At 42.2% G+C, this 19,836-nt stretch overlaps 1 protein-coding gene across 1 annotated transcript; it reads right to left on the bottom strand.

The window, feature by feature from the left end:
- Positions 1–4,844: 4,844 nt before the first annotated feature.
- Positions 4,845–9,539, bottom strand: LOC122807605 (coiled-coil domain-containing protein 1-like). Its single transcript, XM_044078515.1, has 2 exons — positions 8,648–9,539; positions 4,845–4,933 (listed from the first exon to the last, which is right to left on the bottom strand). Exons 1-2 carry the CDS (start codon positions 9,537–9,539, stop codon positions 4,845–4,847), a joined length of 981 nt encoding a protein of 326 aa, XP_043934450.1.
- Positions 9,540–19,836: the final 10,297 nt, after the last annotated feature.

The following is a 19,836-nucleotide window of genomic DNA, read 5'->3' on the forward strand; positions in this document are numbered from 1 at the left end:
ACTCCAGTGACCACCTACCTCCTGAATGTCTCAATGAATGAAGCAATCTAGCCAGCAACCAAACCTGCCCATGAAACAGAGCAATCCAGCCTGTGCAATATGTCCCGCGAGAGCAGCTCACCTCTCTCAGTCCTCATTGGGTCTTCCAGCTCACCTCTCTCCTCATTGGGTCTGCCTGCAGCTGAAGCAGTCTGGACCTCCTCTTCTGTGCTGTCGTCACTGCACTGATTCCTGGGTGCACTTGTAGCAATGATTGCTGGGTACCTGTGTTTCTCTATTCAGACTGCTGATAAAGGCAGTCTGAAGTCTTCAAATGCCTCTGTGCATGTGCAGAGGAGTCGGGACTCATGCTTTTTTTTTTTCAGTTTTGTTTTTTAGTTTTAAAGATTTTTTTTTGTGTATTTGTAGGTGAGAGGGCTGCAGTCCGGCAGTCCGATAGCACGAGCCGCCCCTGCTATTAATACCATCATAAATGACATCTGCATGTTCATCACCATTAATACCAGTATCAATGCCATCTGCATGGTCATCACCATTAACATCATCAATGCCATCTGCATGGTCACCACCATTAATACCATCATCAATACCACCTGCATGGTCATCACCATTAATACCATCATCAATGCCATCTGCATGGTCATCACCATTAATACCATCATCAATGCCATCTGCATGTTCATCACCATTATTACCATCATCAATGCCATCTGCATTGGTCATCACCATTAATACCATCATCAATGCCATCTGCATGGTCATCGCCATTAATACCATCATCAGTGCCATCTGCATGGTCATCACCATTAATACCATCATCAATGCCATCTGCATGGTCATCACCATTTATACCATCATCAATGCCATCTGCATTGGTCATCACCATTAATACCATCATCAATGCTATCTGCATGGTCATCAATATTAATACCATCATCAATGCCATCTGCATGGTCATCACCATTAATACCATCAATGCCATCTGCATGGTCATCACCATTGATACCATCATTAATGTCATCTGCATGGTCATCACCATTAATACCATCATCAGTGCCATCTGCATGGTCATTACCATTAACACCGTCATCAATGCCATCTGCATGGTCATCACCATGAATACCAACATCAATGCCATCTGCATGGTCATCACCATTAATACCATCATCAATGCTGTCTGCATTGGTCATCACCATTAATACCATCATCAATTCCATCTGCATTGGTCACCACCATTAATACCATCATCAATGCCATTTGCATGGTCACCATCATTAATACCATCATCAATGCCATCTGCATGGTCAACACTATTAATACCAGCATCAATGCCATCTGCATGGTCATCACCATTAATACCATCATCAATGCCATCTGCATTGGTCATCACCATTAACACCATCATCAATGCCATCTGCATGGTCATCACCATTAATACCATCATCAATGCCATCTGCATGGTCATCACCATTAATACCATCATCAATGCCATTTGCATTGGTCATCACCATTAATACCATCATCAATGCCATCTGCATGGTCATCACCATTAATATCATCATCAATGCCATCTGCATGATCATCACCATTGATACCATCATCAATGTCATCTGCATGGTCATCACCATTAATACCATCATCAGTGCCACCTGCACGGTCATTACCATTAATGCCATCATCAATGCCATCTGCATGGTCACTACCATTAAAACCATCATCAACACAATCTGCATGGTCACCACCATAAATACCATCATCAGTGCCATCTGCATGGTCATCACCATGAATACCAACATCAATGCCATCTACATGGTCATCACCATTAATACCATCATCAACGCTGTCTGCATTGGTCATCACCATTAATACCATCATCAATGTTATCTGCATGGTCATCACCATTAATACCAGAATCAATGCCATCTGCATGGTCATTACCATTAATACCATCATCAATGCCATCTGCATGGTCAGCACCATTAATACCATAATCAATGCCATCTGCATGGTCACCACCATTAATACCATCAGCAATGCTATCTGCATGGTTATCACCATTAATACCATCGTCAATGCCATCTGCATTGTCACCACTATTAATACCATCATCAATGCCATCTGCATGGACACTAACAATAATGCCATCATCAATGCCATCTGCATTGGTCATCACTATTAATACCATCATGAATGCTATCTGCATGGTCATCACCATCATCAATGCCATATGCATGGTCATCACCATTAGTACCATCATCAATGCCATCTGCATGGTCACCACCATTAATACCATCATCAATGCCATCTGCATGGTCACCACCATTAATACCATCATCAATGTCATTTGCATTGGTCACCACCATTAATACCATCATCAATGCCATCTGCATGGTCACCACCATTAATACCATCATCAATGCCATCTGCATGTTCTTCTTCTCTTTCAGCTGTTCCCATTAGGGGTCACCACAGCAGATCATCTTTTTCCATTTCTTCCTGTCCTCTGCATATTGCACAGTCAAATCAACCACCTGCATGTCCTCTCTCACCACATCCATAAACCTTATCTTAGGCCTTCCTCTTGTCCTCTTACCTGGCAGCTCCATCCTTAGCATCCTTTTCCCTATATACCCATCATCCCTCCCCAGCACATATCCACACCAACACAATCTGGCCTCTCTGACTTTGTGCCCAAACCGTCCAACCTGAGCTGACCCCCTAATATACTAATTCCTAATCTTGTCCATCCTTGTCACACCCACTGCAAATCTTAACTTCTTTAACTCTGCCACTTCCAGCTCTGATTCCTGTCTTTTTGTCAACACCACCGTCTCCAACTCATACAACATAGCTGGTCTCATTACCCTCTTGTATAACTTCCCTTTCACTCTTACTAGTACCCGTCTGGCACAAATCACTACTGACACTCTTCTCCACCCATTCCACCCTGCCTGCACTCTATTCATCACATCTCTTCCACACTCACCATTACTCTGAAGTATTGATCCCAAGTACTTAAACTCATCCACCTTTGTCAACTCTACTCCCTGCATCCTCACCATTCCTCTATCCTCCATCTCATTCACTCACACATATTCTGTCGTAGTCCTACTGGCCTTCATTTCTGTCATCTCTAGAGCACATCTCCACCTCTCCAGGGTCTCCTCTACCTGACCTCTACTCTCACTACAGATCATAATGTCATCTGCAAACATCATAGTCCATGGGGCCTCCTGTCTGATCTCGTCTGTCAACCTGTCCATCACCATGGCAAATAAGAAAGGGCTCAGAGCTGATCCTTGATGTAATCCCACCTCCACCTTAAATGCATCTGTCACTCCCACTGCAGACTTCACCACTGTCACACTACCCTCGTACATATCCTGTATCACTCTTACATACTTCTCTGCCACTCCTGACTTCCTCATACAATACCACAACTCCTCTCTAGGCACCCTATCATATGCTTTCTCCAAGTCCACAAAGACACAATGCAACTCCTTCTAACCTTCCCTATATTTCTCCATCAACAGTCTCAGAGCAAACATTGCATCTGTAGTGCTCTTTCCCGGCATGAAACCATAGTGCTGATTGGTAATCATCACCTCCCTTCTTAACCTAGCTTCCGCTACTCTTTCCCATAACTTCAAGCTGTGAATGATTAGTTTTGTCCCTCTGTAATTACTACAACTCTGCACATCACCCTTATTCTTAAAAAATCGGTATCAAAACACTTTTTCTCCACTCCTCAGGCATCCTCTGACTTTCCAAGATTTGATTAAACAATCTGTTTAAGAACTCCACTGCCATTTCTCCTAAGAACCTCCATGCTTCCACCGGTATGTCATCTGGAACAAAAGCCTTTCCATTCTTCATCCTCTTCATAGCTGTCCGTACTTCCTCCTTGCTAATCTGTTTCACTTCCTGATTCACTATCCCACATCATCCAATCTTCTCTCTCTTTCATTCTCTTCATTCATCAGCCCCTCAAAGTACTCTTTCCATCTGCTCAGCACACTCTCCTCACTTGTGAATACGTTTCCCTCACTATCCTTTATCACCCTTACCTGCTGAACATCTTTTCCAGCTCTGTCCCTCTGTCTATGCAATCGGTACAGGTCCCTTTCTCTCTCTTTAGTGTCCAGCCTTACATACAACTTTCCATATGCCTTATCCTTAGCCTTTGCCACCTCTTTCTTTGCCATGCACCTCATCTCCTTATACTCTTGTCTACTTTCTTCATCTCTCTGACAATCCCACTTCTTCTTAGCCAGCGTCTTCCTCTGTATATTCTCCAGTACTTCCTCATTCCACCACCAGGTCTCCTTGTCCTCCTTCCTCTGTCCAGATGTCACACCAAGCAGCTTTCTAGCTGTCTCCTTTACCATCTCTGCTGTAGTTACCCAGCTATTTGGTAAATCTTCATTGCCCCCATTGCCTGTTTTAACTCTTCCCTGAACTCCAGCTCATAATCATCCCTTTTCAACTTCCACCATTTGATCCTTGGCACTGCTCTTACACTTGTCTTCCTCTTCTTGATCACCAACATCATCCTACAAACCACCATTCTATGCTGCCTAACTACACTTTCCCCTGTCACCACTTTACAGTCTGCAATATCCTTCAGACTGGCCCTCCTGCATAGGATATAATCTACCTGTGTGCATCTTCCTCCATTCTTGTATGTCACCCTATGCTCCTCCCTCTTCTTAAAATAAGTATTCACCACAGCCATGTCCATCCTTTTTGCAAAATCAACTACCATCTGACCTTCTGCATTCCTCTCCATAACACCATACGTGCCCATCCCTTCCTCATCATGGTAACCAACATTAATACCATCATCAATGCCATTTGCATTGGTCATCACCATTAATACCATCATCAATGCCATCTGCATGGTCACCACCATTAATACCATCATCAATGCCATCTGCATAGTCATCACCATTAACACCATCATAGGTTCATAGGTTGGTACTGGGCTATATGCCCGAAGGCATATATTAACCCAGCCACATTGTGCAGTATTCACCGCCCCTTTAGTAGTTCCCTAGACCCTTGTACTAGCAGCTAGTACCCTTGGCCCCGATCTAGTAGTGCTGTTGGTGTGATCCCCAGTGTGAACTTTCTGTTACCCATCCACTCATCAAGGTTCCTTTTGAAGACTGATAGTGAGGGGCTCTTATGTAGATTGGGACCCTGTTCCATAGTAAGGGAAGTTTCTGCTAAGGGAATCTGTCCCTCCAGCATGTTCTATTCATTGTTGTGGTGAGGTTTATATCCCTAGAGCGTGTAGCTCGAGTAGATTTGGTTTTGCTAAGATGGAGCATGTTCAACAATTCTGGGTTGGACATGGCTCTGTACGTTAGACAGAGATCGCCTCTGAGAAAGCGGTATGCAACAGAAAACAGTCTTAGCTTTTTCAATCGTGCTGCATAGGGCAACTGTTTGAGGCCAGTAATCCTCTTGGTTAGGTACCTCTGTGGTCTCTCCAGCTGCTGGAGATGTCTAGCCAGGTACATTCCAATTGGTGCATTGTACTCAATAATGGGTCTGATGAGGGAAGAGTAGAGGGGCACCATTACATCCTTAGATCTTGATGCGAACCCTTTCGTGATCAGATGGGTCACATAGAAGGATTTTCGAACCACTTTGGCAACATGGTTATCAAAGGAAAGCTGACTATCTACTTGGGTCCCAAGATCCCTTATTTCTTCTTCAGATTTCAGGGGATTAACTTCTATGTTGTAGTTTGCGGGTACTCTGTTTTTTCCAAAGGGGATTACTACACATTTTTTTGCATTTAGCTTGAGACCATGGCTTTGACACCATGCATCAGTCTCATTTAGGCCCTCCTGGAGGATCTCCATGTCGGCCGGAGACTCTATTATAGCACCCAGTTCGCAGTCGTCTGCAAACTTAGTCAGCCACAGCCCTTCCATGCTTGCCTGTACTTCTGAGAAGTATATGCCAAATAGGAGGGGCCCCAGGACAGAGCCCTGAGGCACAACACTCATTACTGGTCTAGATTTGGACATAGATCCCACTACTCTTACTTTATGGGATCTGTCTGAGAGACAGTTTGCGATCCATCTTGTGATGTAAGAGTTTATGCCCAGGCTGGTGAGCTTATCAATAATACCTGAATGGGGAATGGTGTCAAATGCTTTAGCAAGGTCAAGGTAAGCCATGTGTACCTCCTTTCCCTTATCTATAGCCTGAGTATCTGTCTCAAAGAAATCCACCAGGTTCAAGAGGCATGATCTGCCCTTGACGAAGCCGAACTGTGTGGGGTCCAGCGAATGAAGGTTCCCAATCTCTCCATTTATGAGTTCCATAATGATTCGCTCCATAGCCTTACAGATCAGACTGGTCATGCTTATTGGTCGGTAGTTCCCAGGGTCAGTTGTGGCCCCACCCTTGTGTAGCGGGACCACCGTTGCTGTGCACCATTCTATGGGCACATATCCTGTGGAGAGGCTGAGACTGAACAGGGTATTAAGATGCGGGGTTAATTCCTTTTGGAGCTCGCGTATGACACAGCCTGGGACACGATCTGGTCCCATGGAGGCAGTGTTTTTAGCTTTAGATAGAGCCTTGTTAACCAACGTATCAGTAATAATTGAACTTACACAATCTCTTGGAATGGTAATAGGCCCTGTAGGTGGTGGGGGGGGGGGGGGATTTGCACTGAACCTGTCAGCCAAGATGTTGGCAATGTCAGAAGGGTCAGTGTATTTTGTTCCATTTTGTACTAGCTCAGAACAGACCTGAGCTTGCCATTTAGGTTTTTGACATAGCCGTAGAAGGTCTTATGGTTATCCTTGGCAACTTTCTTTTCAAAATTAGCTTTAGTTGACTTGATGAGGGCCCTCAATTTCTTACTAAGGTGATCAGGGATGATTTTTCTACTTGAGATATGGCCTTTCTTGTATAAGTCTCCTCCTTTTATTGCAAAGTTTGCTTATGGCCGGGGTCCACCAGACTGGTTTCTTCTTGCTTGAGGAAGGAGTCTTGGTTTTATTTGGGATAGCACGGTCCATGCAATCCTGAAGATGCATATAGAGTGCCTTGGTGTAGAATTCTGCATCCTGGATATCATTATCCTTCTACAAGGGAATAGTGAAACTTTCCACTTAAGATGCAAGTAGTTTGAAGTTTGCTTTGGAAAGGCTTTTGACTATGGTTTCTTTGACTGGGGGAGGTGGAGGGTTGAGGATGTCATCAATGCCATCTGCATGGTCATCACCATTAATACCATCATAAATAAAGATATTGGGGACCTACAGACACTGGATCCTACCCAGTTCGGCTTTGTTAAGGGCAGATCCTGCCTCTGAAACCTGGTTAATTTCTTTGAAACAGTCACCAAGGCGGTTGACGAGGGGAAGGTGGTCCACACAGCCTACCTGGACCTTGCAAAAGCCTTTGATACAATACCCCACTCGGGCATTATAGATAAGCTCACCAGCTTAAATATAAACCCCTATGTCACTAGATGGGTTGCAAACTGGCTCAAGGACAGAACCCACATGGTTAGAATTGCTGGAGCCATGTCAGACTCCAAACCAGTTACAAGTGGTGTCCCACAAGGCTCAGTCCTGGGACCTCTCTTGTTTGGTATATATTTCTCGGAGGTACAGGCTAACATGGAAGGACTGTGGCTGACCAAGTTCGCAGATGACTGCAAACTGGGGGCCATAATCGACTCTCCAGCCGACACAAGCATCCTACAAAAGGGCCTTATAGAAACAGACAACTGGTGCCAGAGCCATGGCCTCAAGCTAAACACCAAAAAGTGTATAGTCATCCCCTTTGGCAAAAACAAAGTGCCCACAAATTACTGCATAGGTGGTAATCCATTAAGTACGGAAGAAGTATTTAGGGACCTGGGTACCCAAGTTGATAGCAATCTCTCATTTGACAACCACGTGGCCAAAGTGGTTAGAAAAACATTTTATATAGCCCACCTAATCATGAAGGGATTCGCATCTAGATCAGGGGAGGTCATCGTGCCTCTTTACTCATCCCTCATCAGGCCCATAATTGAGTACAATGCCCCTTTTGGGATGTACCTTACCAGACACCTGCAGCAACTGGAAAGACCCCAAAAGTACCACACCAAGAGGATCAAAGGGCTCAAACAGATGCCATATGCTGCCCGGTTAAAGAAACTCCAGCTCTACTCAGTGGCATACCACCTGCTCAGAGGCGATCTGTGCCTGACGTATAAAGCCATGTCCAACCCGGAATTAATGGACATGCTGCCCCTCAGAAAATCTAAATCCCATCGAGCTCTGGCTCGAGACTTGAACCTCAGCACTGAAATAAATAGGACATGCTGGAGGGACAGATTCATAATCCAGAGGCTCCCTTCACTCTGGAATAAAATCCCAGTCCAGGTTAGGCAGAGTCCCTCATTGACTCTCTTCAAGAGGAATCTTGATGAGTGGATGGGAGATAGTAGGGTTGCACCGGGTATCACTTCTGTGTCACTGTTAGACAGAGGCACAGTATACTAACCTCAAAAAAGGGCATAGCAAAATTCATTTAAAATGGGTGGTGAAAGCCAAACACACTCTGGCTAGGCTTATAAATGCCCTAGGGCAGATAGCCTAGTATGAACCTATGAACCTATGAATACCATCATAAATGTCATCTGCATGGTCACTACTATTAATACCATCATCAATGCCATCTGCATGGTCACCACCAATAATACCATCATCAATACCATCTGCATGGTCACCACCAATAGTACCATCATCAATGCCTTCTGCATGGTCATCACCAGTAATATCATCAGCAATGCCATCTGCATGGTCACCACCATTAATAGCATCATTAATGCCATCTGCATGGTCACCACCGTCAATAACATCATCAAAGCCATCTGCATGGTCATCACCATTATAACAATCATCAATGCCATCTGCATGGTCTCCTCCATTAATACCATCATCAATGCCATCTGCATGGTCATCACTATTAATACCATCATTGATGCCATCTGCATGGTCATCACCATTAATAACATCATCTATGCAATCTGCATGGTCATTAACATTAACAGCATCATCAATGCCATCTGCATGGTCATCACCATTAATACCATCATCAATGCCATCTGCCTGGTCATCACCATTAATGCCGTCATCAATGCCATCTGTATGGTTATCACCATAAATACCATTGTCAACGCTATCTGCATGGTCATCACCATTAATACCATCATCAATGACATCTGCATGGGCACCACTATTAATACTATCATCAGTGCTATCTACCTGGTCACCACCATTAAAACCATCATCAATGCCATCTGCATGGTCATCACCATTAATACCATCATCAATGCCATCTGCATAGTCTTCACCATTAATACCATAATCAATGTCATCTGCATTGGTCATCAGAATTAATACATCAATGCCATCTGCAAGGTCATCACCATTAATATCATCACCAATGCCATCTGCATGGTCACCACCATTAATACCACCATAAATGCCATCTGCATGGTCATCACCATTCATGCCATCATCAATGCCATCAGCTTTGGTCATCACGATTAATACCATCATCAATGCCATCTGCATGGACATCACTATTAATACCATCATCAATGCCATCTGCATGGTCACCACCATTAATTCCATCATCAATGCCATCTGCATGGTCACCCCCATTAATACCATCATCAATGCCATCTGCATGGTCATCATCATTAATATCATCATCAATGCCATCTGCATGGTCACCACTATTAATATCATCATCAAATTCCATCTGCATGGTCACCACTATCAATACCCTCATCAATTCCATCTGCAGCATCATCAACATTAATGCCATCATCAATGCCATCTGCATGGTCAACACTATTAACACCATCACCAATGCCATCCACATGGTCACCACCATTAACACCATCATCAATGCCAGCTGTATATGCCATCTGCATTGGTCATCATCAATGCCATCTGCATGGTCATCACCATTAATACAATAATCAATGCCATCTGCATAGTCAGTACCATTAATACCATCATCAATTCCATCTGCATGGTCATCACCATAAATACCATCATCAATGCCATCTGCATGGTTACTGCCATTAACACCAGCATCAATGCCATCTGCATGGTCATCACCATTAATACCATCATCAATGCCATCTGCAGCGTTATCACCATTAATGCCATCATCAATGCCATCTGTATGGTCACCACCATTAATACCATCATCAATGCCATCTGCACTGATCATCACCATTAATACCATCATCAATGCCATCTGCATGGCCACCACCATTAATACCATCATCAATGCCATCTGCATGGTCACCACCATCAATACCATCATCAATGCCATCTGCATTGTCATCACAATTAATACAATCATCAATGCCATCTGCATGGTCACCACTATTAATACCATGATCAATGCCATCTGCATGGTCAACACCTTTAATACCATCATCAATGCCATCTGATATGCCATCTGCATTGGTCATCACCATTAATACCATCAACGATGCCATCTGCATGGTCATCATTATTAATACCATCATCAATGTCATCTGCATTGTCATCACCATTAATACCATCTTCAGTGCAATCTGCATGGTTATTACCATTAACACCATCATCGATGCCATCTGCATGGTCACCACCATCAATACCATCATCAATGCCATCTGCATTGTCATCACAATTAATACAATCATCAATGCCATCTGCATGGTCACCACTATTAATACCATGATCAATGCCATCTGCATGGTCACCACCTTTAATACCATCATCAATGCCATCTGATATGCCATCTGCATTGGTCATCACCATTAATACCATCAACTATGCCATCTGCATGGTCATCATTATTAATACCATCATCAATGTCATCTGCATTGTCATCACCATTAATACCATCTTCAGTGCAATCTGCATGGTTATTACCATTAACACCATCATTGATGCCATCTGCATGGTCACCACCATTAATACCATCATCAATGTCATCTGCATGGTCATCATCATTAATATCTTCATCAATGTAATCTGCATGGTCACCACCATTAATACCATCATCAATGCCATCTGCATGGTCATCACTATTAATACCATCATTAATGCCATCTGCATGGTCATCACCATTAATAACATCATCAATGCAATCTGCATGGTCATTAACATTAACACCATCATCGATGCCATCTGCATGGTCATCACCATTAATACCATCATCAATGCCATCTGCCTGGTCATCACCATTAATGCCGTCATCAATGCCATCTGTATGGTTATCACCATAAATACCATCATTAACGCTATCTGCATGGTCATCACCATTAATACCATCATCAATGACATCTGCATGGGCACCACTATTAATACTATCATCAGTGCCATCTGCCTGGTCACCACCATTAAAACCATCATCAATGCCATCTGCATGGTCATCACCATTAATACCATCATCAATGCCATCTGCATAGTCTTCACCATTAATACCATAATCAATGTCATCTGCATTGGTCATCAGAATTAATACATCATCAATGCCATCTGCAAGGTCATCACCATTAATACCATCACCAATGCCATCTGCATGGTCACCACCATTAATACCATCATAAATGCCATCTGCATGGTCATCACCATTCATGCCATCATCAATGCCATCAGCTTTGGTCATCATGATTAATACCATCATCAATGCCATCTGCATGGACATCACTATTAATACCATCATCAATGCCATCTGCATGGTCACCACCATTAATTCCATCATCAATGCCATCTGCATGGTCACCCCCATTAATACCATCATCAATGCCATCTGCATGGATATCATCATTAATATCATCATCAATGCCATCTGCATGGTCACCACTATTAATACCATCATCAGTGCCATCTGCATGGTCACCACCATCAATACCCTCATCAATTCCATCTGCAGCGTCATCAACATTAATGCCATCATCAATGCCATCTGCATGGTCACCACCATTAACACCATCACCAATGCCATCCACATGGTCACCACCATTAATACCATCATCAATGCCAGCTGTATATGCCATCTGCATTGGTCATCATCAATGCCATCTGCATGGTCATCACCATTAATACAATAATCAATGCCATCTGCATAGTCAGTACCATTAATACCATCATCACTGCCATCTGCATGGTCATCACCATTAATACCATCATCAATGCCATCTGCAGGGTTATCACCATTAATACCATCATCAATACCATCTGTATGGTCACCACCATTAATACCATCATCAATGCCATCTGCACTGATCATCACCATTAATACCATCATCAATGCCATCTGCATGGTCACCACCATTAATACCATCATCAATGCCATCTGCATGGTCACCACCATCAATACCATCATCAATGCCATCTGCATTGTCATCACAATTAATACAATCATCAATGCCATCTGCATGGTCACCACTATTAATACCATGATCAATGCCATCTGCATGGTCACCACCTTTAATACCATCATCAATGCCATCTGATATGCCATCTGCATTGGTCATCACCATTAATACCATCAACTATGCCATCTGCATGGTCATCATTATTAATACCATCATCAATGCCATCTACATTGTCATCACCATTAATACCATCTTCAATGCAATCTGCATGGTCATTACCATTAACACCATCATCAATGCCATCTGCATGGTCACCACCATTAATACCATTATCAATGTCATCTGCATGGTCATCATCATTAATATCTTCATCAATGTAATCTGCATGGTCACCACCATTAATACCATCATCAATGCCATCTGCATGGTCGTCATCTTAATACCATCATCAATGCCATCTGCATGGTCATCCCCATTAATACCATCACCAATGCCATCTGCAAGGCCATCAACATTAATACCATCACCAATGCCATCTGCATGGTCACCACCATTAATGCTATCATCAATGCCATCAGCATGGCCATCACCATTAATACCATCATCAATGCCATCTGCATGGTCAACACCATTAATACCATCATCAATGCCAATTGCATTGGTCTTCACCATTAATACCATCATCAATGCCATCTGCATGGTCACCACCCTTAATACCTTCATTAATGCCATCTGCATACTGATCACCATTAATACCATCATCAATGCCATCTGCCTGATCACCACAATTAATACCATCATCAATGCTATCTGCATTGGTCATCAGCATTAATACCATCAGCAAAGCCATCTGCATGGTCACTACTATTATTACTATCATCAATGCCATCTGGATGGTCACCACCATTAATACCATCATCAATGCCATCTGCATTGGTCATCACCATTAATACCATCATTAATGCCATCTGCATGGTCAGCACCATTAATACCATCATCAATTTCATCTGCATTAGTCATCACCATTAATACCATCATCAATGCAATCTGCATGGTCATTACCATTAATAGCATCATCAATGCCATCTGCATGGTCATCACCATTAATAATATCATCAGTGCCATCTGCATGGTCACCACTGTTAATACCATCATCAATGCGATCTGCATGGCCATCACCATTAATACCATCATCAATGCCATCTGCATGGTCATCACCATTAATACCACCATCAATGCCATCTGCATGGTCAGCACCATTAATACCTTCATCATTGCCATCGGCATGGTCATCACCATTAATACCATCATAACAGAACAGAACCAGGCAACCTTGGATTGAGTGTTATTTTCAAAATATACAAAAACTTCTCCTTTTAATTCTACTTTCCTTGGATTCCCACCAAGCCAAGTTCGATCTATTGGCCTACAATGCTCTTTAACAGAACCAGGCAACCTTGGAATGAGTGTTATTTTCAAAATATACAAAAAGTATGTTTTATCCTCCAGACAAAATTAATTGCTAGCCCTTGTTTAATTTCTATTTTAAAGCACTCCATCACGGACATTAGTTTGCCCCTCCCCATACTGTACTTTCTAACAGCAGTCTCCCTTTGCAAACTGTTTCAACTATTTAAAAGCCCTGCTGTTTTTCTAGTATTACTAAACCCATTCTCCTATAACTTGTGGTCTTTCTAAATCCCACATACTCCTGGTTACAAGAGTTTATTTTATTTCAAAAGAAAGGTATGCAAAACAAGTAAGTCCAAAGTACCTACTGATTTTCTTATTGTTTCAGAACATTAGCAGACCCCCCATTCTGTACTTCTAACTGCAATCTGTCTTTAGATGCTGTACTATTTGTATGCTCTGCTGTTTCTCTAGTTCTGCTAAACCTTTTCTCTTATAAATTCTTGTCTTCCTGTTTCCACATAACTCCTTGGTAAAATTGGCTTATTTTATTTCAATAAGACAGGTATGCAAAACATGCAAGTCAGAGTAACTACTGCCTTTTCTTATTGTTTCTGGAGACTTGCATATCTGTGAAATCAGGGCCAGCCCTTTTCATCATACGGTTGGCTATCCACCACTTTTCTGGTCTATTCTGATCCTCCCCCTCCCCACAAGAACAACTGCAGCCTAATCAGGGCCACCCCTTTTCATTATACTATTGGTTATCCACCACATTTTCTGGTCTATTCTGTCCTCCCCTCCCCCATCTAGCCGATTACAGCCTAACATAGCTTTCTTAAGCTACAGGAGCCATTTTTAAAATCCTGTTGGTGTAGCTGATTGTCTCTTTGGATGGAGTGCTCATACCTAAGGTTATTTTTCATATTTGTTTCTTTTCATTTGTAAAATGTATTGATGTTGCTTTACACCATTGTAAAGTGTAATGAAGCTAGACATGTATTTTATGGAAGACAGTATTTTCAGTAACTCAGTGTGCTTGAAACTATTTACTTAGCCATTGTATTAGTAGACTCAGATACTGTAGAGTATAGACATGTTAGAGCTTTACTTGTGTAGAGCATTTATTGTTAGAATATTATTTCTTTGCTGCTCACTTTATTGCATTTTTTAAATGCCTAGTTATTAGTGTGTACATTCCCTCACATATTGGTTTAGAATGTGTTATACCAATTAATTGGTATCAGTATTCCTATATATCTGCAACTGCATTGATCTGTTGATTGTGATAACTGACAACTTGTCTTAATTTTCACATCATCACAAACTTGAGGTATTTATCTGTGTATAGATTACCTACTTTTTCTTTTCTTTTCACTCTATCAGCTTTGTTTTTTTTTTCTTAACAGTTGTTGTATTTTGTATTAATATTGATTATTTTTCTTCCCAGCTTCTCCTTTTAATTCTATTTTCCCTGGATCCCCACCAAGCCAAGTTCAATCTATTGGCCTGCAGTGCTCTTTAACAGAACCAGGCAACCTTGGATTGAGTGTTACTTTCAAAATATACAAAAAGTATGTTTAATCCCCCAGACAAAATTAATTGCTAGCCCTTGTTTAATTTCTATTTTTAAATAAAGCACTGCATCACAGACATTAGTTTGCCCCTCCCCATACTGTACTTTCTAACAGCAGTCTCCCTTTGCATGCTGTTTCAACTATTTGAAAGCCCTGCTGTTTTTCTAGTATTACTACATCCTTCCTCCTATAACTTGTGGTCTTTCTAAATCCCACATACTCCTGGTTACAAGATTTATTTTATTTCAAAAGAAAGGTATACAAAACAAGTAAGTCCAAAGTGCCTACTGATTTTCTTATTGTTTCAGAACATTAGCTGCCCCCCCCCATTCTGTACTTCTAACTGCAATCTGTCTTTAGATGCTGTACTATTTGTATGCTCTGCTGTTTCTCTACTTCTACTAAACATTTTCTCTTATAAATTCTTGTCTTCCTAATTTCCACATAACTCCCTGGTAAAATTGGCTTATTTTATTTCAGTAAGACAGGTATGCAAAACAAGCAAGTCAGAGTACCTACTGCCTTTTCTTATTGTTTCTGTAGACTTGCATATCTGTGAAATCAGGGCCAGCCCTTTTCATCATACTATTGCCATCCACCACTTTTCTGGTCTATCCTCCCCCTCAAGAACAATTGCAGCCTAATCAGGGCCAGCCCTTTTCATTATAACCTATAAACCTACTGATAGTCTTCCTTCATCTGTTGCCCACTATGACCCCCTCCCTTCCCCCAATTTCCACCCACCCCCAGTGTTCCTACCTTTATTACAAACAGTAACCCCTCCCACCCTTCAACCTATAACATCACCACACCTATACTTCCTCCTACAGCTTCTTACTACTATCCTATACTTCCTCCTACAACTTCTCACTACTATCCCTCCCACTCAGCTAATATGTACAAGCACACCATACCTATAGTCACTGCATGCACACTCCTTGCATACATCACATCTTACCAAACCTCCACCATTCCTGCACTCAACCACTACCACTGTACCACCACACACACCAACGCTCATATCCCACCTCTACTCTACTACTCTCTCATCAGGCCAACAACCTTCCCAATACACTCTCTATATAGACTACAGACCACTAAAAACCCTTCAGCCTAACATAACCCTACCACCATACCTATTGCCCACAGAGCACAATCAAAACACTTCCCTTATAAGCAAGCATATACAGAAATTGATAAACCGAATAATTTCATCCATATCCAACCTAGCACTCAGTGGGGACATCCATCCTAATCCTGGTCCCTCTATCTCTAACCCCTCCCCTCATAATCAGATTACAAACCACATCTCTCAAATCAGACAATAGAAAGCCAACCGACCTCCTTCTGATAAGCCTAAATATTAGAAGTATATGCAGCAAGGTGCATGAATTCCATGCCACCATAGACTTCTACTGCCCTGATGTAGTGATCCTTACAGAAACATGGTTAAAACCACACATTACTAATGAGCAAATCCTCCCTGCTGGTTACAATATACTAAGAGTAGACCGACTAAATAAAAAAGGAGGTGGTATGGCTATAATGTTTAAGCAGCATCTAGACATCCAGATCTTAGTTAGCAGCTCCCCAAATAGGTAAGGAAGAAATAATATATGCCAACCTTAAAATAAACCAAAATAAAACCCTAAACATAATAGGTTGCTATTTCCCACCTGGCCACAACATCCCTCCACTTGAAAACCTCCTCAGCTGGAATACCCACCACCTACCCCCGAGAAACTTTAATTCTAGGAGACTTCAACACTGACCAATCCTGCTGTAGCAACCACCCAACCCATCATGTAAATCTTCATGGCTTCACCCAACTAGTCCACTCAACTACTGGGATAAATAACTCCAACAAACACACTACCTTTTATTGGATTCTAGTCAATAAGAGCCCCCAGTCATACATAGCAGGCTGCTTATCTGACAGCCTCAGTGATCACTCCCCAACATTCTTACTAAGAAAACACCTTTATAAAGCAAAACCCATCATCTACCATAAAATACACAACAAAACTAAATTTAACCCTCTCTCATTCAGCTCATCCCTAAAAGACTGTAACTAAAATACCTCACACTAGATGACGCAGTTGACTACTTTAATAAAACATTCCTAAGCATCCTTAATTACCACACCCCCCATAAGACATTCCCAAACTAGGGCCCAACAATCCCCATAGCTACAAAAAAACATAAAGTCTGAAATGAAAGACAGGGATAAAGCATGGGACAACTGGCGCAAAACCAAAACCCTCTCTACTAGGCAAAAATTCCTAGAACTACGCGATAGAACCAAAAATCTTATAAAACAGGACAAAATCCAATATTACCAGTCTGCCCTTACCGCCTCCCAACATAACCCCAAACAATTCTGGTCCTCAAGCTCCATCCTCCACCCAGGTAAAGTAAGTGCACCCACTCCTAACTTAACTTACTCCTCTGAAAATATTGCTACCTCTTTCAACAATCAATTCACACAAACCATACTATCACTAGCTAGACAACACAACCCCCCCCCCATAAACCCACACCATCAACTAGAACTAACAATCTCCCCACTAGCTTCTCTTTCTCTCCTGTTCCTACCTCCAAACTAAAACAACTACTAACTAAACTTAAAAACACCAGATTAGCAGCAGACAACCTCACAGGTGAATACCTTCAACTTGCAGCTGACACTCTAGCCTACCCCGTATCACTCTTGATTAACAGATCTCTGTCAGAAAGTTATGTTCCCACACTATGGAAAGTCTCACACATAATTCCCCTACACAAAGGAGGCCCCTCCACAGATCTAACCAATTACCACACCGTAGCTATTCTCTCGCCACTCTCCAAAATACTAGAGAGATGCATTCATTTTCAAGTCTCAGATCACCTCCTTGCTAACAACCTCTTCTCCAACACACAACATGGTTTCCGACCTAACCATAGCACCACCACCGCCTTACTCTCTTTCTCTAACTATCCTACAAAATAAAAATGCAGGTTATCTCTCCTCAGCTACCTTCCTAGACCTCTCTAAAGCTTTTGACATGGTCCCATGCAAACAACTCATCTCTCTTCTCAATAACCTATCCTTCTCTCAACCAGTCATCAACTGGTTTCAGAGTTACCTATCTGACCGCCAACAAGCAGTTGTTTGGCAGGACAACCTATCCCCCCAACTACCAGTCTCCATAGGAGTTCCCCAAGGGTCCATCCTGGGATGCCTACTCTTCTCTATTTTCACCAATAATCTAGCCTCAGCCACAACACATGGCACACTCATACAATACGCAGATGACTCAACCATCATCTGCACAGCCCACTCCCTACCAGAACTGCAAAAAGTCACACAGGAAGCATTTTCTTCTATCGAAACTTGGTTATCCGATGCCCAGCTAGTAATTTTGTTTTGTTTGGGTTGAGTATTAATCTTCCAACCCACCAAACTTACCCTAGACAGCTCTCACTTTAACATCACAGCAAAAGACAACACCACCATCCATCTTACAGAACACACCAAATTACTAGGAGTAGAAATAGACAATAAACTGAACTTTGACATTCACATTTCCATGACCATTAAAAAAGTGCACAAAAAACTAGGAGAATTATATAGAAATCAGCAACTACTTACCAAAGCAGCTAAAATTTTGGTAGCAAATTCTCATCTTATCTCATTCCTACTCTATGCCTCTCCAATATTTACTAACCTTAGACAATGTTGATCTAAATAAGCTCGAAACCTGCTACAACAAAATCGCCATATTTGCCACAGGGGCTTCCTACCATACTCACCACTGTCTCTCACTAGCAAAACTGGGCTGGCTAGAGCTCTCCCACTTCCTTCAATGGTACCAACTCACACTCACCCACGAACTAATAAACCAACCACTAAAAGTCCCATCCCTCTAGAATCTACTCCAACCCTACATAACCATGAGACCACTAAGATCTAGCCACAAAAACCTCCTACAAGGTCACAAGAGCCATTAACTCTGCTGGAGAAGCATTATTCTCCTGCACTATAGCCAAACCCTGGAACTCCCTCCCATCCTCAATTACCTCTGTAACTTCTTGCACCCACTTTAAATCCTTACTAAAATCACACTTCAAAACTTGCCAGATATGCCCTTGCAACCCCCCAATACCATTCACTCCCCCCACCCACTACCTCTCTCAGCCCCCTATCAACAACCTACTCTTAGCAAGCTTGGCTACTCATGTTCCCAGCTACCTACCACATAATACTAACTTCTTGTAGCAACAACTGCTAATGGCTGTCTTGTGTCCTTAACTGGACTAATGTCTATATTTAAATGCTATGTTTTTTTTTAACTGTATAATGCAAATCGTACTTAATGTGGAGCTTTTCTCCCCGGGCCTCTGCTGAAAACGGACCTGTGTCCAGTCGGACTCTCCTGGTCAACAAATGTAAAT

The sequence above is a fragment of the Protopterus annectens genome, chromosome 7.part1 (genome assembly GCF_019279795.1).
Source record: "Protopterus annectens isolate FY-2018-M chromosome 7.part1, PAN1.0, whole genome shotgun sequence".
In the NCBI taxonomy this organism is placed as follows: domain Eukaryota; kingdom Metazoa; phylum Chordata; order Ceratodontiformes; family Protopteridae; genus Protopterus; species Protopterus annectens.

Bases quoted from the DNA above. Each gene is read 5' to 3' on its own strand.
- LOC122807605 (XM_044078515.1), bottom strand. From the start codon at position 9,539: ATGAATGGTGATGACCATGCAGATGGCATTTATGGTGGTATTAATGGT. The intron at 4,934-8,647 runs GTATTCATAGGT...ATGACTATGCAG, and splicing joins TGCAGATGACATTTATGATG to ATGGCATTGATGATGGTATT.